Source organism: Nyctibius grandis, chromosome 10 (assembly GCF_013368605.1).
Source record: "Nyctibius grandis isolate bNycGra1 chromosome 10, bNycGra1.pri, whole genome shotgun sequence".
Taxonomy (NCBI): domain Eukaryota; kingdom Metazoa; phylum Chordata; class Aves; order Nyctibiiformes; family Nyctibiidae; genus Nyctibius; species Nyctibius grandis.
The window spans coordinates 3,999,097-4,022,190 of record NC_090667.1 but is presented as its reverse complement, the minus strand read 5'-3'; the positions used below and the strand labels follow the sequence as shown (position 1 = coordinate 4,022,190).

The following is a 23,094-nucleotide window of genomic DNA, read 5'->3' as shown; positions in this document are numbered from 1 at the left end:
CATCTGGGGATAAAAGAGGAATTCTTTCTGCATGATGAGAAAAGTAAGGTTGAGATAAAGGTTCCTCTAATGCCAAGGACATTTGTGTTTTTAAAAATACAAAAAGCCATTTCTCAGTGTCATGTTCCCACACAAGAAGCAAGCAAATATTTGAAAATAATGGAAAGGGATTGGGAGTCTTGCACTGCATCATCATGAGCTTGATTTTTGCCACTGACATTAACAGATCAACTCTTCTTTACGAAGACAATTAGCAGTATTATTTTGAAATGTGTAGTTTGTATTTAGTAAAGAGAAGCTGTTGACAGGACACAGGGAGACAGATCCTCTCCTTCACTGAATGTGTGTACTCCCTACATTTTCATGCCAAAGCATTTAGTTAATACCTCTGTATAGCCTGTCCTGTTTATGTGACATCCCAAGACTTGATAGCTTATCTTCTGAAAACAGGTGTTTCAGCATAAACATTCAAATGAGCTTGGGAAAATCTGTAAGAAGGTAAAAAAAACCACCTTTTAATTAGCTGAGGAATCAAAACCATGTGGCTTACTTGTGACATAGGTTTGAAAACCAGCTGAGATGATATGAAAGAGAAGTACATCAAACATCAAATGCCATCTTATGCTGAAAAGCTGCTATGCCAACCTTGAGATTTTAAGTACTCTAATTTTAAAAAATTCGTCAACTAACATAATTTCTGTTCTAAATGTATTTAAATATCTTCAGAGACTTGGAATAGGGTGTTTGTTAGTTCTACACTGAATAGCATTGGTGTTTCTGCACACATGCATGCTACAAAGATGCTCAGTAGTGGTACTTGTCAGGAAGAAGGTGACATTGTGGGAAAGGAGTGGAGGAGATGGAGGGGTTCCTACAGCGACTTCTTAGATGAGTATTAAAAAAAAAAAAGATTGTATTCAGTTCAGGGTGAGAACTTTAAATAAGTGAAGTGATCCACTAATTTCAGTGTAGAGAGAGTTCACATGTACAGGAAACTTATTTTAAGTTTCAAATAGGAAAAAAGCAATATAAGTAATAAAAAAAGTTGAGTGGACTGATTCTGAAATTTCTTATGCTAGGGAATCTAAAACTTCAGCTAAAGAGCCAGGAATTGTGCTCAGTCTCAGTCCTTAGCTTTCTCCTAGGATTATGCGAATGAATTTCTGGCTTTACTTCTCCAAATAATCCATCCATTAATATTAGATTATAAAGAAAAAAATACATTTTAAGGAATTAGGTTGTTTTAAATGTTTCAAGGGGATATCAAAGTGAAGTATTTTGCATTTCCTAATGTTTTTATTGATGGAAAGAGCTTGCAAAATTTATTCATTGGTTTTGGTCCCACGTAAGCTGTTTATCACAAAAATGAACAATTTCCCTGAAGAATTATCAGTAGAGTTGGTAGATATATAACAGCTAGAGCGCAAAAGAGTAGAAACAAAACAGGGAGGTGCAAACCTATCCTTTTTGCTGCTTTTGACAGTGTGCACTTTAAAGCTCTTTGAACGCTGTTGTTGAAGGTTACACATATGCCTGGACTGGTGAAGGATGCTGTAAAAACACAGTAACAAATTTTAAGGGATTTTTCTAACTCCACCACAGAAACCATGAAACCATCTTGGCTAGGTTCTTTAAGGATTTGATATGTCTACCAGTCAACAGGTATAAGGTGAAATCCAAAGTCAGTGGTTTGATCGATTTCTTACTGCTCTTTCCCCTTGTTGAAGGGACATGCTGTCTCAGAGATCAGTTTCTGCAGTGCATACGGAGAGATGAATTGCAGCTAGAAAGCCTAACCTATTGAGGAGAAAAAAGAGGCACAAAAAAAAAATTTTGTGTGGTAAATCAGTCTCTGCAACTGCCATTGAAATCCTTGTAATGATGCAAGGGATATTATTTTCATGACTCATTGGAAGCCACACAATTTTTGGTCCTCAGTCAAAGCATACTGTTGTTTTTTGGACTTCTTCAGCCAAAAATAATGTCAACACAGACAGCACTGTCTGTTTTGTCCTTGAGCTCTTTTATTGGACACATCTCTTGGTGACTCCTGACATTCCCTCACAGGATTTATGATAATCCTTTGCCTAGAGGCACTGCCCCTCTGTTCCACTTTGCTGCAGCCTGGCACTCTTCAGAGAGCAAACAGTTGCCATGTTTATCTTGGCTTCATTTAGGAAGGTCCAAATTGCTTGGAAAGCAACAAAGACACACTTTTGAAATGTCAAATTCTTGTATTTGAACAGCTTGCTTATTATATTATGCTCACTAGAGATAAAGAAATCAAGGTCTGGATCATTAAAAAAATGAACCAGCGGCATCTGTTGCTACCTGCAGACATACTTAGCAACACCCACCTGAGTAGTGAAATGTTTTAAATGAGCACTTGGCTTTCTTTTCAGAGACATGCCCACTGAATATGACACAGTACACCCAAAGCTCAAAAAACCCACTGATGTGCTGCCAATTAAGAAGCAAGAGAATATAAATGAACTTGATGTTGTACTTTCTGGAAAATTAACTGTACAACCTTGGCATAGTCTATGCATGTAGGCATTTAGTCTGGAAACAATAGAAATGCACTCGGGCTGTATTCAGACGTGGTAGAAGTTATGTGCACAACTGACAGCTCTTTGGAAGGGGTGCTCAGTGCACTTCAGATGATAATGTGGCTACATGAGCAGGATCAGTGCAGGGCCATTTCTTAGCATCCCCTCTCATCGCCTTCCCTCCCACAGACCTTGTGCTTTTTTTTCGTGCCTAAACATATGGCCAGTCACAGACAGTGTAAATAGCCAGAAGGAAATTTGTCCAACAGCTTCTAAACTGGCTTGTGCATATTTCATGTGAAATCTAATCGGTAAATATTTATAAGCATTTTGAATATTTGACATGATGCTTTATTTAAAAATTTCGTTTCGAATCTAGCATGTAACATTACTGGCTTTCTATTCCCCTCCTTCCTCTCACTTTTTTTTTATTTCTACAAGCATTTTTATTTGGGGAAGTTTTCTGTTCATTTTCACAATTACTTCTCCGTTTTATTTCTTTTCTACTGCTTCTGCTCAAAATTATAATCTAAGCAATGCAGCATTTCTCTTCATGATATATGTATATGTGTGATGTAGATTAAATGCAAAGAGTGAAGAGCTTCAAGGAAATATAAAGAGAGGCTCTGTACAGCGTGCCTACAGCTTTCATTTGTGCAGCAAATTTAATGTTTCCCAGAAATGCCAGATTTACTGCCGAGTACACAGCTCCTGCACTGCTCACAGACAGGAGGTTGGATTCAGCAGATTTGTGCCGTGCAGTTAATCTGTGAACGCACTGAGAGTACGCAGAGGCTTTCTGGTGCTATGATAGCTCCAGACACAGATGCTGGACGTTCGCGTCCATTAGTTCCAGAAGTCTTGGATTTGTGTGGAAGTCCTCAAATCCCACTGGAGCAGATTTTATAACAGACAATATACTATGGACAGAGCCCTTGAGAAATGGTGCCTTTAACATATACCCATCATCCTGTCTCTGCTCCCCTTTGCTTCCTTTTATTAGGCAAAAAAATATATGTGTACAGATAAGCAGCATTAGGTTGCTTTTTTTTCTAGAGTAAGGTCTGTAGATTAAATCATTCTGAGCCAGATATATGGTTATATATTCAAAGGGAAACTCATCTGTGATACTTGCTTTTCTGATCAGAAGTCTGACCCTGAAGCTTTAGTACAGACTAATAGAACAATTAGTTGTATACAGGATAGCAATAAAAACTGTGAAACTTGGAATTATCTCTGCTTAGAATATCTATTGATGGGTTGTAGTTCATGTTCTGCTCTTTACAGATGTTATTTGGAAGCAATTATTAGAGTGAATGTCCTAAATGGTGACATATGGAGTGATTTTAATGAATAGTGCACTTGTACACGTTGTTCTGTATTTGTGTCAAGCACCATCCTGTGGGTCTGTGGCCCCATTTCCAGTAACAACTGTGCAGTGAATAATCTACAACAATTATAACCAAAAAAACCTGCAAGCTGATTGACAAACTCATTCCACTTCAAAATTCCTGAAGCCCAAAAGACTGCTTCAGTGCACTGAAACACATGCTTGCAAGTATTTTATTGGCAACAGTGGGACTTAAACATAAACACAAATATGTTCCTGAATCTGGGACTGGGAGGGCGGAAGGCTCAGAAGCAATTTTGAGGGAGCTGGAGGATGTTTGTAATTGAATATAAAGTAGTTTGATCCTCTTAGTTTCTCAACCATTGGCCCCACTTCAGTTTCTGGTGAAAGCTCATCTGCATTGAGGGGTTCAGCAAACCTCAGACCTGCTCGCTATATGTTGCAGCATCAAGGCCAGATTTCTCTATGTGCCATCCAAAATGCACCTGCAGTGCTGGCATTTCAGAGGTAGGCTCCCACGGATGAAGAAGGTCCTTTTCAATCCTTGACTGTGATTGCTTTTGAAACAGTTTTTCATTAACTAGTCAAGATAGGTTGCTGGTCTTTTTCTCATTTCAATTAACTTTTTGCTCAGACTGTATCCCTCTGACCTGAAACAGCTCTTTTCTGAAGAAATCTGGGTGGTTTTGAACAGATGTGGAGACATGACAGAGTTCATTTAGAACATAATCAACAGATAATAATAGGGTACTTGGAGAAATTGCAGTGAATGACAAGTACCATCAGCCTTTTCAAAACAGCGAAATTAGACATTTTTAACTCCACATGCACAACAGTGTTAGAAGAAGCAGGAAATGGCTAATTTGGAATCCTTTTATTATGTTCTAGTTTTTAAAAAATTATATTGTAACATTCTCAAACATTACCCTGATGCTTCTCTTCTTGCTGTCTCTGTAGGAAATAAAATACTGTTCCATGTGTTACTTGAAGCAGATTGGCTCTCTTATGTACTTAGTTGTACCCTTCATCTTCCTCCCCAAGGCTTGACAGTGCTCAGCTTGTCAGAATGAGGCCTCAGCATCCCTCATGTATGATTTGCAGTTTTCATTACTGTAAAGATCCATCTGTTTTATGAAACTCATATTCCTCAGAATTCCACAACGTGGTAGCTAATCAGAGTACTCAGGAAGGTTTAGGTTATTGTCATTGCCTGTGTCTGTGTTTGCAACGCTGTCGAGAGGACTGAGCTGGATTTTGTGTCTCCAACCATGAGTTTCTTGTTGCGGTGGAAGGGAGGACACCCACTTGCAGCCCGTCACCTGGCCAGGCTTGCAACTAGGTTGGTTCTCCCCAGAAATGTATTTAGACCAGGAGGGCCATGAAGTGCCTGGTTTGGTGGTCAAACCCGGCTGGCAGAGACAATGGTGAAGTGGGGACTGGTCCTTCACACCCCAAGACACAGTGGCTGTCTGCCCCTCTGCCTCCTGGCAGAGTCACCTGGAGTCTTCAAGGCTCTGATCTTTAAACACCTTGGTGTAACAAAAAATAACTGGAAATGTGTTCTGATTCTCCTTCACTTCTTCCTCCTGACTCTTCTGCCTCTTGCTAACCCTTGCCCTGGGGCTGCAGCCTTCTGTCCTATGCAAAAGCAAGCCCCACCGCTGTCACAGCTCTCCTTTGTGCAGGGTATGCAGGATCTCAGATGCTTCCAAACGTGTGAAATACAGGCAGTTTACACAGCACTGGCACATACACCAGTATAGCTTGCATGTCGCTTGTGAACCTCCTTGGTCTCCTTGAGTCTTCTACTGTGTGTCATGACTTGCAATTCAGTATTTTATATGCAGGTGGGTCATTTCTGCGTGCACCATCAAAGCTACACTACACAAGCCAGGGTCAGGAGAAGCTTGGCTGTCAGTCTCCTGCTAATCTCAGGTTTTAGTAAATAAACCTTCAATAACCTGTGCTTGCAAAGGGCGAGACACTGACATTAGCAGCGTCACTGGGTGGCTGTGTTCTCACTGTCAGACTGAACAGGAGTTTCTATGCTGACTGCGAGCACTAAGGAAGCCGCAACAAAGATGACAAATGCTTTTGTAAAAGGGATCATCAGAAGACACAGCAGATTCGGTGATCATCGAGGCTTGTCTTAACACATGAGCAATGTCACCTGAGAGCAGAAAGCTGCTCTCCTGCCTGATGCAGATTGGCTGGAAGGCACTTGATTTATTTTATTTTATTTTATTTTATTTTATTTTATTTTATTTTATTTTATTTTATTTTATTCCTTATATAGCCTGTATCTTGGGTAGATGGTGTTGCTGCTTATGTCTACTTAAAAATTGAGTAAATAATTTTGAACAGAAAATTCATTCTTAGTCTCTGCAAATGTACAGAACCAGTTAAAACATTAGGCTTGAAGATGCGAATAAAGTTGGGTCCTGATGGAGTTTGCCAGCTGGGAGCCTGCCATTTACAGTTGCTTTAGAAGCAGTTTCCTAGTTGCTAACTAAACTGTCTTCCTTAAAGAAAGCAGAAGAGGAAAAATATTTTGAGCTAATACATGCTAGTTGTTCAGATGATGTGGAAATGGTGATGAGAATTACCTAAAATGTGCTGGCTGAGAGATAAGCTTGTGAACTTTGCAAACAGAACATAGAGAATGGTATTAAAGCTTAGCAGAGTTCTCACCCTTGTTTTTTTTTTTAACCCTACTGGGCTAATTATGTGTCTCCATTACCTGTGGCAGCTAGGTATTTCATTCCCAGCCTACATCTAGTTTCAGATCTATCTATATTTGCTGTCCTTCACAATTCCTGCAGTTATTTTCAGGCTGGTATTTTGTTTGACCATCTATTCTCTCAGTGAACAGACAGGCTTTCTGTTTATTGAAATTCATCTTGGTATGGTGGTGAAGATTAAAGCATGGAATTGATTAGAGAGGAGCGCTTTGAATCCATAAAGTACAATCTGTCTTTCATTTACATTTCAGACCTTACTTCACCCCATATTAGATAACATTCACTCTACAAACCCTATCTCCACAAAATACTTAGGTACTAGATTTAGATGCAAATGTACAATCATTTTCTGCCTAAACTTTGAGAACACCTTAAATCTTAGCACGCTAAATTGGCACTTTTGTAGAAGTCTCTGTGCCCCAGTTTCTGCAATGGGGCATGCACCTGCTCTACCAGAGATAAACACCTGCTTGTTGTTACATTATGTCTCCTTTTAATGAAGATTTTAAGTTCTTGCTGATCTCCATTTATGAAGATCCCTATCAGAATGTGCGGTCTGATTACAGCGCTCATGAAGGAAAAGGCAAACCCAGATTTCAACACTTTGAGAGATAAGAGGATGTAAACACACAAGCTCCACCTTGCAGAAGGTCTCACCACTAAAATACAGGCTATTCTCCAGCTCTCCTCCTCAGTCCAGTCTCCTAAACACCTCTCAGAAATGGCATCTCCCTGTTTCTGTGAGAATGCCCTAACCCCAGCCCTGAAGGGCTTTCTGGTTCCCTGTGACTATTGAATTTTTCTGTGCTGAGTGGAACAGCTCTTCATAGCCCTCAGCATACAGGACAGCATAGTAAGCAAAGTGGGGACACACACACATTAGAAGTAACCTCAAACTTACAATAACGTAATTAAACTGACTTACTTAAAAAATATTCATTATCAAGAGCATCTCTGTTCTGAAGGGAAAAAACTGTTCAAGGAAATTTAGCCACTTCTGATAACACCATATATCAGACAGTACTATTCTACCTAACTACTGAATGTTTGCACAGTTCTTTGAGATCTTTGCCTAACAAGGAAGGCTAATACGTTGCTATGTGTAAATGTTAGAATTAATAATTTAGAAAATACAAGAGTACAACGCCAGGTTACTCTTATCGTTTCATCAAAGCCAGGTTTAACTATCTTCTTTTTTTGACTGCTTGCTTAATTAGATAAGCTGCTGAATTTAATTAACTCATCAAACCTAATTTGAAAAGATCTCTCAAGTCAGTAACAGCTTGTCTTATGCTTATTATTTCTATTTGTTGCATCGAGTCTTTAATCTCACCGTTTTGTTAGGCTATTAATGGCAGTCTTAATTGTGTTCTGATTTACTGCATTTACTCAGATGGTGGCATTTTCCTCATTTTTTAATTGTCAGCATGTGAAAATCAATCACAATTTAATTTAAGGCAGTGAAACTGCTCTTCTAGCCCTCTGTCAAGTCTGCTACATTCTCTTTTCCCATACGTGTAATTTGGGTTTGCAAGGTGAAATTATTTCATAGGAGATCGTGTTGAGTTTCTGAAGTCCCATTTCCTGGAGAAGTGTTATGACAAAAATTATCCTCTGGGGATAATCTTTTATCCCTCTTTAGGACTGTTTAACCAAATCGTTAGGTAATAAATTTGAAACTGAAATTGGTATTACAGCTATATAATTCATTTGAACACATCTGTGTCTGGTGTTACAGTTTGTCACACCAGACTGAAACTCCTTGAAAGTTACTAAAGAAAGAATGAGTGGTGAAGAATGTAAATTGTAAAATTTGCTGTAAATTCTGACCCATTACCAGGACCTTTGTTTGGCCACCTTTTCACATTCTTAGAAGACATGTCAAGCAGAGAGGAGAGGTCAAGCAGTTGCTTAAAATCAGAATTTTCCTATAAATTCTTTACTTGTTCTGTGAAGTATGTTCTATTGTAATGTAAACTATGTTGCTGACCAAACATTGCTAATTAATTATAATTAATATATATTAGTGAATAGCTAGCTACACCCTGGGTGAAATCAAGTGCTTTCTTACTACTCCAGCCAGCAGTTTTGCAGAAGTAACCTTGCTCACAATTGCTCTCTCTTGCTTTTTTTGTTTGTTTGTTTGAGGTGTGCTTTCAAGTGCACAATTAAATAACTCTTGCTTCTCTGTTTTCCCTAAGAATGACTACAGGAAGCTATCTATGCAATGCAAGGACTTTGTCGTGGGGGTGCTGGACCTGTGCAGAGACACCGAAGAAGTAGAGGCGATTCTCAATGGAGATGTGAACATACATCTGTGCCCCGAGCACCACCGGCCAAGTCTGAGCAGGATTAAACTTGCTATTAAATACGAGGTCAAAAAGGTAAGCTATTTCTTTGGGTCCCTGAGGGATACATCTTCACATCTAAATTATGCTTTCTTGATGTCACCTGGAAAATAACAAATGAAAGATTTCAGTGGGACCAGGAATTGTAGCGTTTTATGGTACGATTTGCCTTTTCTCACATACTTTAGTGTGGAGAAGGATATTTGCAAGGGACACATTACAGCAGCTATGGCATTTATTTTCAAGTGACAGACATGAATGTATAGATGGCACAAGGGACTGCCCATAGTGCACAGTGCTTCTTATGCAGGTCATGACTATGAATCTGTGAAGACTTCAGCAGGGACCAACAGGTGTTACTGTACCAAACTGAGGGTCTTCCTTCCTTCTCTGTGATTTACATGAAGGTAAGGGATAAACCTCGGAGATGCTGTGGCATCTTTGGCCACAAATTATAAAAGCAGAGAATTTAATCCAGCTCCTCACCATTCCCCAACCATCTGTCTTTCCTTCAATCTACATCTTCTGCTTAGACTGAGGAAACTGCTGGACTCTGCAGCCTGATTGAAGTCAGCAGACCAAGTCTCCAAACTCACTTGTCTGCTCTCAAATGCTCCCTGACCACTCTCCTCTGATTCACATCTCATTTTAGTCTCCAAAGCCACTTGCAACCATCAAAAATGTTACTTTTTCTGTAATGTTACAGAAAGAACATATACAAAAATGTAACAATTTTGTTGTACTCAAGACCCTTTACTGCAGTGTGATGGAAAGTGGAATTTAAATTTTAAAAAAAGAAGTTTTATAAATTTTATTCAGAATTAGATCAAAACCTCAAAAATCAATTTCCAACTAACTTGGAATTTTGATTTTTTTGAAAGCATATGAAAGTAGATCAACATTGATAAAAAGTGATAGATTCCCAGCTTCCACTCTCCTAAAGTTCCAGATCCATATTCTAAGAGTTTGGATTTCCACCACATCTACAAAACAGAAGGCACATGTATATTTTAAGGAAAAACATGAAGACTGAATGAATTTTAGAAGTACTTTAAACAAATATTCAGCTTTACGGAAGTATGTTCTGTGAATGGAAAATTTGATTCTGGCAAATCCTAGGCCTGGGTGGTCCCAATTAATTGCTCCTACAATATGCATTGATGGAAACTGGGCTCCTGCTACGGGACTTGGAGAGCGTTCCAAATTTTCAAGCTAACATCTGCTCTCTCTTTTCCCTCCAAACCCACCACCTGCTTCAGTTTGCCTCTTGACTGTGTTGCCGTGCTGGCCAGGGAAGGTCTTTTCCTGTTATGAAAGCCATTAATTAAAGAGAATCTTAAAACTCTTATTTGAAATGAATTGCTTTCATGCAGGAGCACATGGTAGGGAGACAAATATTTCCTCCTAGGACGTTGTGTCTCCACATTGTTTCATCACCAAAACTGAGTGTAACATCTCAGTTCACTCTTAGTTAGATGACTTTCAGCAAGCTGGGTCAAGTTTAGTTATTGAAGCTGTTGCTTTGGTAACAGGAGGCAAAACTTGCTCTGGTGCTCTTTCAGAAAGTGAACTCATCTAAAAGACACTGATAGCACCTCATCCAGGAAGAGTCTCCAGCAACCTATGGTCTGAGAATTACAATGAAGTTGGTCAGAACCTCAAGCCTTTTCAATGCATGAAGTCTTCTGCACTATTTCGCTTGTTCATTCTTCTAAATATTTGTGTCATCCTTTAGATACCAAGACCATTAGCCAGAGCTGAATTGCTGTTAGTTATTGTGCTTTGAGCATGCTTAGTTGGTTTCAGAGGAACATTTCCTTTGTTTCTTATATTTTATATATGTGCACCTTTTCCTAAAGCATGAACGCTGATCTAAAACATCTGTGGCAGGTCATATACAGTTAGTCTTTTAACTTATAAATATCTTCCTATGCCCAGGAAAGCTGAGCATCCTTTCAGGATCACAGCAACTTGTTGGTCACTGATAATAACTGCTAAACTAATCAAAGAACATAAACATGAGCATTTGTCAACCTCATGTTAGCACTTTTCAGAATATTCTTTTCAGCAAGCAGTATATGTCTGTGTGTAAAATGAGCATTTAACTGCTAACTCAAAAGTAAGATAGTTTCATATGTGGGAGGCAGAGACACATTCAGACAAATGGCTTTAGTTATTGGCAGTGACTTATGATAATACACTGATATTTATCACACCTGCTGAACAAAGAGATTGTGTTATGGTAACAGAGTAATGATTTCCTTAAGAGGCAACAGGTTTCAGGTACAAGTGTTTTATCCAGCTGAGAGATCTTTAGGCTTATGTATACCACCCCTGTGTTTTGAAATCTATTTTCATTTTAAGAAAATCCTGTAATACGGAGGGGTGAGATGGAAGGTGAATTATTGTGCGTGTTTAATAAATCCATACTTGGACAGACTCTGTAAATTTCAAGTCACTTTTTCAAAGCTAATGCAACGACTCATAGACGTAAGCAATATCTTATGTGACCCTCCAAGGGCAAAAGGCAGACCGAGGCAGGCGCAGCAAGTGGTTTCCCACCTACAGCACCCAAGCCCCATCACCTGGTCTGACAGTGTTGCCTGCCCAGGCCAAGTCCGGATGCTGAGACGTGGGTGGCTGTATCTCACCCAGAAACAGTCCCTGGAGACCTACAAAACTGGAGACCTTTCCAGTTTTTTTACTGCACTCTAGAACTGGCAGGGTAGGACTAATGAAGGGACTACAGCTGCGACTGCCACCCCTGATACCAAAACTGTCCTGTCTTTATCACTAGCATCAATATCCAGATGGTCAATTTTGTATTATGCAGCTCGGCAAGCTCTAGATGAGCCAAAGAAACAAAGATGCTCTTATTTAAATGAGTATAGAGCTCCTGAAGTATTTTATATTCCTTCTTTCCAATGAACAGCAAGAAGAATCTTAGACAAGGCAACTTTAGGGACTTCATAGTGGTCTGAGAAAATGAAATAAAAGCAGTGTTAGTTGTTAGGGTTTTTTTTAATTAACTTAATATGCAGACTAAAAATTTGCATTTGCATCTGAAATTTTAAGAAATATTTGATTTTTTTAAAAAAATCTATTTCTACCATTACCTTCTTAATTCACATTCCCATATTAGTACTCTAAGTGCCTACAATAGGCTTTCTTTGATGAAAATTGCAGAGAACAATTTATATTGGAAATTATTATTCAATATCCATGATTTTACTTTTATATCTGCTGATGCAGTCTGCATTTTGTCACACTTTTATTTTCGTAGTCTGGGGAAGATGTCAAGGGCTCCCATCCTCAGGCAGGAGAAAAATTGCATCTGTAGAGCTTCATCAGGCCTTTGCACAAACTTTTAAAATTTTGTTCTTTTAAATTTCTCTGTTACTTCATCATCCTCACACAGTGCAGTCACCACAGGCACAGTGTCTAAGAATGGGATTTTTCTTTAGTAGTAGAAGCTGGTCTACTAGTGTCTCCCATGCCCTGCCCATCCCACAGCTCTCATGGAGTTGGCTTCCCCCTCAAAGTCTAATGGCAGAGACAGCAGAATTTCGAAACAGAGAACCATCACATCGCATTTTATGGATTTAAATTGACTCTACCATCTTTTGTCTTTTTCTTCATATGTGCCCATCTGAGAATTGTAGGGATGCAATTGATGTTACATATACAGTTTAAATTGTAGGTGCTAATTTTGAGTGCAACAGAGTAACTTCTTGATCTTGAATTCAACAATTGTGTTCCCCAGTAAGTCACTCTTGGTTGGAGGTAGAGGCTGCACCTACTTTGCAAGTACAGTGCATGCCACGCCTGCACAGCAGAGAGCTCAGTGATCAACCTTTGTGCCCAGAACATGGTGCTTCTTGTGCCTCTGTTTTTTGAAGGACAAATTCCTGCTTGAAAATTGCCAAGTCCAGGGGCAACCTGCCCTTGAGCTGGATGTTCACAGAGCTCTTGAGTGATCATGATTTGCCGGTGCAGGAAAACTTCGTATGCGCATCAGGGCGAAAAAGGGGACTGAAGCCTTCTTACCTCCTCCACTCAGTAAACCTGCAACTGGTACCTACAACAGGTTTTTTTTCCAGTCCCTGAGTGATCTTTCTCTGCACTTTTTCCTTTGTGCTTCCCATTAGAATTCCCTGTTACCTCACCTCTTTGCTACTCCAAAAAAGCAGTTCTCCATTCAACTGAAAGGACACAGTTTTATTGATCATTATCTTTTTTTCCAAATTTACAAAATTTGAAATGGATCTTGGAAAGTCATTTGTCTGTCTCTTTTTTTCCTTTTTTTCTGCAAAGCATGCTACTAGCATATATGAAATGCTGGCAAGAAAGCAAGTTTAAGGCTCTAATATAATTGAAGGATTTTATATAGAAGGTCATTGAAGAATTAAGAAACTCTGCTTGTACTTATTTCGCAGCAAGGAGAAATATAAAATTGCAGTAGTTTACAAAGTGGTCTTTAAAAACCCTGGATTACTCTAATTCTCTACCTTACCTGAAAGAACTAAATCACCACTCTGTACCCCAGGATTTTTGGAAAACTGCTCTCAAATGTACTCTGTTCAAGTTTTCCAGAGTCATTACTCCCTTCAAATTAGGTGTCTTAATGATTCATGATTCCTCGAAAATTATTACAATGGGAACATTTTGTCAAAAGCAGAACAAATAATTTGCAAACATTTGAGTATTTACGGAGTCCTGGATTTTTTCCAAGAAATGGACTTCTAGCCCATGTAGTGGGATTGTTGCAAATTTGCTATTGTGTCCCCGATATTATTTAGTTATGCTTCACACTTGCATACTCCAGTCAAGAACTGATTTCTTTCTCCTCCAGCTGTGCAGGGCCTCAGGCGAAGGGAGGAGAAAGGTTGGGTGCAGGAAGAGCAACCGAGCACCCTGCTGATGCTGTAGCAAGGCTGCTCATGTGGCTTCTTTGGGTATTGTAGGAGAGCGCTAGGGAACCATCGCGATGTGAGAGCAAACATCGTGGTGGAATCCAACAGCTACCCATGGAACTGGGAAAATTAAAAGCAGCATTAAGGTGAAACAGGAATTACTTAGATTGGGTGTTTTGAGTGGATTATAGCCAACAGTGGCTTGAGATGTTAAATTGGAGTTCTGCTCCCAAGGAAAGAAAATAAAACTGATCTTGAGCTTCTTGAGCCAAGGATACTCTCAGATGTTCTTCATGCAGGTTTACAACTTTTAACTGAGAGTTTACTTCATGTTCTTGACTGGAAATTGCAGAATAATGTTTTTTCTTTTCTTGAAACAATTAAACAATTTTGTTTCCAGTCAGAACTGGAAATATAAGGGTAGCACAGGTTTTTCCCTGTGTGTGAACTCATCTCTAATTAAGCCAGGGTGTGACTTCTACCTGTGAGAGGCATAGGTGCAGAGGCTGGGACAACTCTGTCTTGGGCTCTTCCCTTGGACAGCCAGTAGTGAGCAAATGCAGTTTTTGATGTACCACAATAAAACCATTTTACTGGTATATATCAGCTTTACAGAGCCCTTCAGACTTTCTGTTCTCATTATCTCTATGCTCCTTTATTCTCATCCTTTAATGATGGCAGGGGGTTTATATGTCGACATTTACCTTTAGGTCTAAAGCTGCTGCTTCTCTATAGGAGGTGACATTCATTCTCCTTCTTCCCCAATGTCAGAATTATTGTTGCTGAATTCTTTTAATTGCAAATGTTGAGTCCCCACCTCTATTTTCTCAGCAGCTCAGTTCATAGCCATCACAAAGCCAGAGCACCTTTCTCTTTCACGAGTTTTAATTTAATTAACAGTAAGACACACAAATTGCGTTTGAAAAAAAAAAATTAATAAGAATTAAACAGAACACCAGATGGCTGTGTAAATCCTATTTAATAGAGAGCTGGAACAGGAACTTTTCTCATAAATGTATTATTAATAATTAACATATGGAGGATGCTCCGAACAGAATACTCATGGCTGCATTAAATTATAATTTTTCTCTGCATTGGTCACACGACTCAGTTACTGAAGGGCATGAGAAGTCCCAGCTATCACCAACCACTGCAAAATCCTGTGCTCCCCATTCATTTGCTCAGAGGATGTGGTTTTATCCTGCACAGTATCTTGTGCATGGGATGCCTTCCAGGGTGCTTGTCACCATTGAATGGGGCTCCAGCTGCAGCATTTCCACCCCACGTGGGAGCTAGAGAAGGTTAGTCCCTGAATGGGCAAAAGAACTAGCCTTGCTCCTGCTGTGGAGAGAGCTTTGCCCCTCGACGTGTGCAATAACAGACACTGCCCTGGACACAGTCTAGGGCAGAGCTCAGCTAGCACAGCCTTAGGAAGGTTGACTGGAAAAGCTTTGTGCTTGCAAGAGAAGCACAAGAAAATGTGCTGGAGAACAGAGGGCAAGGAGAAGCCCAAGGATGACAAGAAGTGCTGAAATTCCTCCCTTTGGAGAGCAAGGAGTATATCTGTGCCACGTGCCATGGAGGGTAGCTACGGCTCTGCGAGCTCTATGTGCTCTCAGTTTGCTGTTACCCTGCAGTGCCATGCCCTGGGGTGGCACTGCTGGGGGGCAAAGGCAGAGAGGGCACACCGGGACACACCGCCCACAGCCTTAATGCAAACAGGAAACTACATTTGGGTAACCCAAATGAAATGTTTCAGCTCCACAGCTTTCACAGCTGGGTAGGTCACAGAAAATCTCTGTTTGTCCTTCTTTGAACAAAATTAAATTTAGGAATTTCCCACGGGACAAACATTGATCTTTCTGTACCCAAATGGTTGTGACATGCACAGATGTGGCTCGAAGCAGGACAGGGTTATGTTTTGCCATCTAAATGTTAAGCCTCAAGGAAGAGAACTCCTCAAGAAAAAAGGCTTTCAGGAAGCTGGCTTTTTGCTGTTGTTTCCTTAATCCCTAGTTAATTTTTTTCCACTCTTCAGTTTCTGGAATATTTAACTGAGGTCTTGTGGAGTGACTGATGGCTTGGACTGTGGTGGTGGGAAGGAAAGTGTCTCTTCTTTCCATCACTGGAGAACCAGTCGATACTGTACAAATGTAATTTAATATCTATGTGAACAGCAGAAACACTGTGGTCATTCTGGACTCTTAAGCTTATCCATGTAATTTTTCTTTTTACATTTTTAATTGCGTATTACAGACGTTTTGTCTGTGATTGGAATGGGAAGGAGTCACTTCCCTTCCTCACAGAAAGTGTTTCTATGTCTCTGAGTATTTCATTAGCAAGGTTCCTTCCTCCCTCTAAAATCTGTGGTTCTGACGATTTCCTTTGCCCAGATGTTTTAATTGCTTTTCTTTTCCAAGATGAATCTCATTTTGTTATTTCCTGCCCATACATCCATCCTCTCAAGGCTTGAATGAATCATTTCTCCATCCTGAGTCGTTTGCAATATTCCTAATTTACTGTAATATGCAAACTTAATTATTATCATTTGCAAAGTGCCACAGGGTCTTAGCTGTCCATCGAGATATTGACAATCCCTCAAAAAAATAGTAAGATTCAGTATTTCAAGTTACTGAGGGAATTTTCCTAAGTGGTGGTCAAATTTGGGTGTCTGCACGGGTACTGACGCAGTGTGCAGCTCTTCTACGTGGGGTTCTTGTCACACAACTGGAGATGTCTACATTTGAGTTTGGTTTTGGGACTCTCTGCTTCATGGTGAGAGAAGTCGTCCTATGAGTGAGTCTCTCCCTCCATCAGCACTGCTGGGAGTGAAGCCGTCTATACCAGAGGCATCTGAGTTTGAGCACCAGCCCAGCCTTTCCTCACCACGTAGGCAAGGGAAAATAGTTTATTGACTCTCCTGGGGGAGGAAGCAGCTATAGCATCTTAAATTTCTCCTTCTGTGCCCACTGTATTTGTTTTTTTATAGATACCAAAGGGAGCTTGTTGTTTTGTAGCTTTCTATTATGGCATGTTTTCAGATGAATAATTAAATAATAAGGATTTCCAAGTGGTTTGGATTCTGCACAGATATGAAAACCCTGGAATGTTAGAGGCTGGGACTTCCAATTCATTTGCTTGGTTTCAGATAAATAATTCAGTGATAAGATTAATTCATACATGTAAAAAGAGGAGAAACTAGACATTAGCAACAAATCTCTTCAGAATACATGCAACCCACTAGAATATGAAACAGAAGCTTGCTTAAGAGCCAAACACCTTATTCACTACCCTATAGAAGAACACTGATCACAGGAAAGAGCCTCTATCCTTGTCTCAGAAAAGTGAAATTATAAAGAAACGTTCAGCAGAACAAGGTTTAAAATGAATCAACTAAAGAATTTGTGTAAAGTTTAAATTTTCTAATTATACTCCTCAAATATATCAGCTTTAATTTTATATAACATGAATTGAAAATGTAACAGAACAACAAAAAAATTCCCCTTCATTCCCTCCACTACTAAGAGGATTATTAATTTTGTGGTTTCACTCTGCACTGGAGAGCATTTCTGTCAATAGGCAAATTGCATTTGAAATGGTCCTGACAGTTTTATTTATCCCATTATTTTTGTTTTCTATTAGACTAATTTGTTTTTATTGGGTTTTTGTGCCTGTTTAACAATTTAGTTCCTGGTCAAATCCTGTTTCCATTCACGTTGCTCATTTTAATGGGACCATGCCACCTCCTTTGCAGAGCTGCACTGCACGGGTGGTTTGGGGCAATTACACAAACATTCTGATGCTGGGATGACCTTCACTGCCTTGGTTCTGTCTTCTTGTCACCTTTGCAAAGTGAGATCCCCATCCTGTTAATGTACCAACTAATTCAGCAGAGAGCAGATCTATCCCAAACAACACGCTTCCTTTTACAGAGCAGACTGAGTCACAGGAAAGAGATGTGGTTGTGAACTGTAGCTATGCTAAGGTTTTAAGTGTTCAAAATCAGAATTTTGGATCAGATAACTCAGGTCAACCAGCAAGCGGATCCAGATATTGGATTTCCATAAAACCAGGGAATATGTGAGTATCTTGGGACTTGATGCAAGCATTTCCTCACTGCCAAATGGCTCTAATAAGAAAGATATTTTGATTCAGAAAGTACGTGTGAAAGGTTTTACGAAAGGTGTAATTTATTATTAAAACCATAACAAATGCTTCTGGGTTTATGCCTTAAAAGCAACTCAGAGATTGAGGTTGCACAATACGTTGCATTTCTTTTCCCTGATAATTCCAGGTCATCTGGGCTCTACCTACAGATACAAAGCTTTTCCCTTTGCCGCCAGGTTTATAAACACTGATGTCAGGCTCCAGATATCAGGTCTGAATATTCACCAAAACTATCATAAAGATCATCTACAGGATGAGCAAGAACCTCATGAATATGTGTGTGATGCCATTAGACAGTCAAATGAACCCCAGGGACAGAGGGAAAGCTGCAGAAATCCTCAGGGCAGGGACTTTTCCTTGCTTCATGTTCTCTGTGTGTGTCTGCAGCAACTGCAATATTTCAGAGGACCTTTCTCATGTAGTCTTTATTTTTATGCATTGGTCAGATCCCATTGAAATGAGTCTTGATCAGTTGAATTTTCTTTCACCCAAGTTGAACAGGGTTCCATGAAATACTTCTTTGTGTCTGGATGAAGGAATTTGGACCTGCTGATTTACTCGCCCTTGTAAGGTTACTCTGGTGCAAAATGTTTTAAAAACTGGGCCTGTGGCCATGGATAGAATTTAACTATAATTAGAGCAGGTCTCTTCTGTGAAAAGGTCACAGTCTCACAGCATGGGTATTTGGATTGGAACTTCACTTATTGTTTTTAATTCATAAATAATAGGACAAGTAGTTTTCTATTTCTTTCTTAAACTTTCTACAGTTTTACTTTTACCTCTTATGAGGCACAACAGCAAACAGTGAGCCAAGATCCAGCTGTATTTACTCTCTGACAGCCTCATTTGTCATAGTTTAATAGCACAAGCACTTGCTAAAGACAGATATTTTTCACACTCCAGATCATGAAATAAATGTATTATATTCCATCTGCTTCTGTTAAGGTGTCTCAGAATAGTTTCTTCAAAACAAAAGGCTCTTTCTTCACTTGGAGGTTCACAGAACAGAGAACAAGGTGAAGATAAGAAAAGACATACGCATATATTGGCCTTTTCCTGTGCTCCGTATTTCCTAGCAAGCTTCAGTAATTTCCATTGAGCTCTGTCATCTCTTGCTCTGCACTGGGTGAAATGACTCTGCAAGTAACTGGGTCTCTTACTAGGTCAAAAAACTGTTCTGATGTATGTGTCAGTTTTTTCAAGCTTTGTTTTTTGTTTTTTTTTTTTCAAAAAAAGTATGTTTCAGTTCAAGGAAATTATTTTATTCAGTATAAATCTAGATTTTTTGTTTAGGCTTTGAGACTTAAAAATGCTTAAAATATCAAAGGAATCTTCAAAAATGAAAAGTCATTTAAAAACAAAGTAATTATGTTTTGGTTTAATATTTTCATTGCCTTTTTCTTCTGTTGAGTGCATGTGGGCATGTGTTTACCCTTTAATTCATCTGATTGATGGAGTCACCATCCCTGGAGGTGTTTAAGAAAAGACTGAATGTGGCACTTAGTGGCATGGTCAAGTTGATACAGTGGTGTTAGGTCAAAGGTTGGACTCGATGACCCCAGAGGGCCCTTCCAACCTGATTGATTCTGTGATTATGGCAGTATAGTTTTTACCTTTCGGGGAACAGCAGTAATATCCTGCTTCCACCTTTCCCTGAGTTTCTTCCACCCCTGCCGATGTTTCCTGATACTCCCAGAGCAACAACCCACTGAAAAAGGATGATTTCACATCTCCTTTGATGAGGATTTTGCTGGAAGAAACACGACATTGCCCACACAGAAGTGGAGAGGGACGAGCCCAGCTTCCCATCCCTGCCTGCCTCCGTTTTTGCTCCAGCACAGCATCGCTGCTGATCAAATGCCAACTCACCTTCCAGACCAGGGCTGGCTTCGGTCCTGCTGGGAACACGAGCACGGCAAGCTCAGCTCAGGCTGAAGTCTTCTGAATGATACCTATGTACTTTCATCCTTTCAGAGCACACAATGTGTGGCTCAGATCCCACCTGGTTTTTCCCACGTGTGGCTCCCTGCAGCAGCGCTGCTCCTGCGCTCCCTGCTGACATCCCCGGCAGAAGCCATGAGCTACATCAAAAGACAAATGTTTAATAATGAACCCAGAAAGGTTGTTTGAAGGGTATGAATGCGGCCACAGGATTGAAAGAGAAACAGCTCGTCCCTGCCCCTGCCACTGCCTCTTGATATTACCAAAGTTCTCCTGAAAAACTATTTATGTAGCTATTTTCTAGCTCTCACTCACTGATCAAACACACTGCTGCTCACCTGAATTGCAGCTTTTGTTTGCTGAGGTTTGCCAGCGTTTGTTAAAAGTGAAGGGACCAGCTGGAGAGGACAAAACAGGAGTATCTCTGTGAAAGCAGGACATTAAACTCACATTAAAGTTTGCATTGTTAGTTTTGACATGCAGGTTTTTAAAGTCTTTTCACTGGTTCACTGATAAGTTTTTCCTTCTGAACTCAGTCCCTGGCTATTTAGCATAGGGTGCATTGGCAAAGCAAGAAGATCTTGTCTGAGTGGTTAATTCTTTTGCCTCAATGGCAGATTTCTGCACTTATAAGGGACTTAGAATTATTTCAGTAACAAAAGATATTTGTTTTTTCCTGCACAATTAATTCCAATCATCTGAGGCTGACCTCTGCCTTTTACCTGTCTCGCTATAAGCTTCCTTATTTGTACTGACAGCATGTTTCTGTCCACTATATACATATTCTTTTTTTTTTTTTTAAATGTCTGAGCATTGTCTGACACTCTCAAGAATTTTCCAGGGTTTTTTTTTCACCTGGCTGTAGCTTATCTGTTATGTGCCACAGGATGAGGGAGATGCCCTTCAGGTAGGGAATGCGGGGTACTTTGGATGGGGATTTAAACAGTGCCTAACCACTGACAGCTCAGGCAGCCTCAGAGCTAATATTGAAGGCAGCAGTAACAGGGGTCCTCATCACAGACTCTTTCTCTGTCCAAAATGATAAAAAAATAAAAAATGAAAGTCTCTCTATTACAGTGTTTTCTATCAGAAGTAACTTCCTATACAGTTATAGAGATATAAAGGTACTTTATTGTCTGTGTAGTGAAACTCATGCCTTTTTGAACAAGTATGCTGAGGAAAAAATCTCACTCTCTGTCGTGAGAGCTGTAAAGTGCTTTCCCACAATGCATATACACGATAAGCTACAAGAAAGAGCTATCATACATCAAATTAGACAGCAATGTGGAAAAGCAACTGCTCAATGTGGTGTCCACAGTGGTCTCTAAAGCATTCTCTTTATTTCTCTGTATAAAACTGTTCCTTTGGGCTCTTTCAGTTCCCACTGAAGGCTTTGAGAGATTTTTTCTGTATTCTAGACAAAATATTAATCTCACTCGTGTAATTCCCTGTAGCACAGAACAGTGGCTTTTGGAGGTGTCAATACTTTCCCGTGTTTTTCAGTGGCTCTCAAAAATGCCACCTTGGCAGCTTCATTATTTGAGCTGGCTCTTCAGATTGATGTGTGATTTTTTTTTTTTTTTTTTTAATGTTTTTTAATTTAAAAAAATCTGTAAATGATAGGCTGGAGGAAAGTACAATTTTCTTCCTCAGAGAGATATGCATGGCATAAGGAAAAACCACTGCTCATGTCCCTATGCCATGCAACCAGAAAAGCTGCCACTGTGGCTTCTGAATGCAGAAGCATTGGAAAATGTTTTCCTTGAGCTCCCAGATCCTGATGCATTACCTTTATCAGCTTGGAGAGGACTCTCTCTGCCCATGAGATAAAGCATTTAATGCTTTTACACGGCTCTTTTTAGACTCACGCAATCCCTCCACTGCCAGTGCTTCCATCTCAGTCAGAGATATCTTGCCCTTCTGCAGAGTCCCAGCCACACCAGTCTTGTAACGCTTTCTGCCTTTCTCCTCTTCTGGGATGCAGCACAGGAACAGCCACAGTTTGCCCCTAAAAGCCTTCTAGCCTCATTTTCCAGTACTGGAGAAAGGAAAATAACATTTAATGGAAACTTTAAAAAAGCATTGCAGTATTTAGGCCTCTGAAATTCAACACCACCATTTTTCATTACACTTTGAAGCATTTTGCCTTGAAGCTTTTGTCTTAGGCACAGAAAAGAACAGAGTTTGAGACACTAAGCAAAGCATTAGTGTAACTTGGTGTTAATGCCCATTCCTAGAGAAGAGAGAAAGTCAAATGGCTCTGTAATGTCTCTGACGAGATCTAAACTCAATTTCTGAAATTTTGATAGAGAGAGGGTTGGCATTGTCCAAGAGTCACTGTGTATTTCATTAATACCTGATGGAGCAAACATAATGAAAAACTGTACTGCTTGTGGTAAGCAAATAACAGATCAAAACTCATTCATGCTCTTATCTTTCTTATCCTGATCTTATTTTCCCCTCTTTTTTTTGTAATAATCAGAGTAAGATGAACACCATCAAGGCTCTATGACATGCTGCCAATCTTTATTGCCTTGTACAAAACAAATTGTTCCAGTGAACTGGGTTTTATGGCAATTCCTTCTCAATTTTCCTGTATTTGTATTTTCATTGTAGCTGTTCCCAGACAGAGTGAAACATTGAACAGATTAAAATGTCTCGTGAATTCTCTGGAACGCCAATCAGCAAAAGTCTTTGACTGTCTCATTGCAAAGGACAACTGAATTTCTTTGAATCAATTCTCATATTGTGGTGAACAATTACAAGAGCAGGAGGAAACCTGGCTGTTGCTTTGGCCCTTCATCTCACAAGTCTGCACATCTACCAGTGTAATTTTCCTTTTCATGAGTTGCTACAATTGCTGTTGAATTCATCATATCTGAAAACAAAATGTACAAAGGGAATCAATGCTCTGTCCAGCTTCCTTCTACTTCATCTTTCTGTCCATTTGCCAAAAAGACAATAAGCCCTCGCAGCATTAGCACAAACATAAACACTGGGCCTTAGGAAATGCCACCTTGCAATGCTGCTATCATCACCTTAGCCTTAAACTTTAAATGTTCAGGGCTAAGACTGATGATTTAT

The 23,094-nt window shown here is 39.7% G+C and overlaps 1 protein-coding gene across 1 annotated transcript in view; it reads left to right on the top strand.

Annotated features, from left to right (window-relative positions):
- Positions 1-23,094, top strand: part of TRPC7 (transient receptor potential cation channel subfamily C member 7) — a 72,055-nt gene that overhangs the window by 22,782 nt on the left and 26,179 nt on the right. Inside the window, exon 3 of the mRNA XM_068409253.1 lies at positions 8,843-9,025. Within this exon, the coding sequence (XP_068265354.1) occupies positions 8,843-9,025 (183 nt within the window). The remainder of the gene's footprint in view (positions 1-8,842; positions 9,026-23,094) is intronic.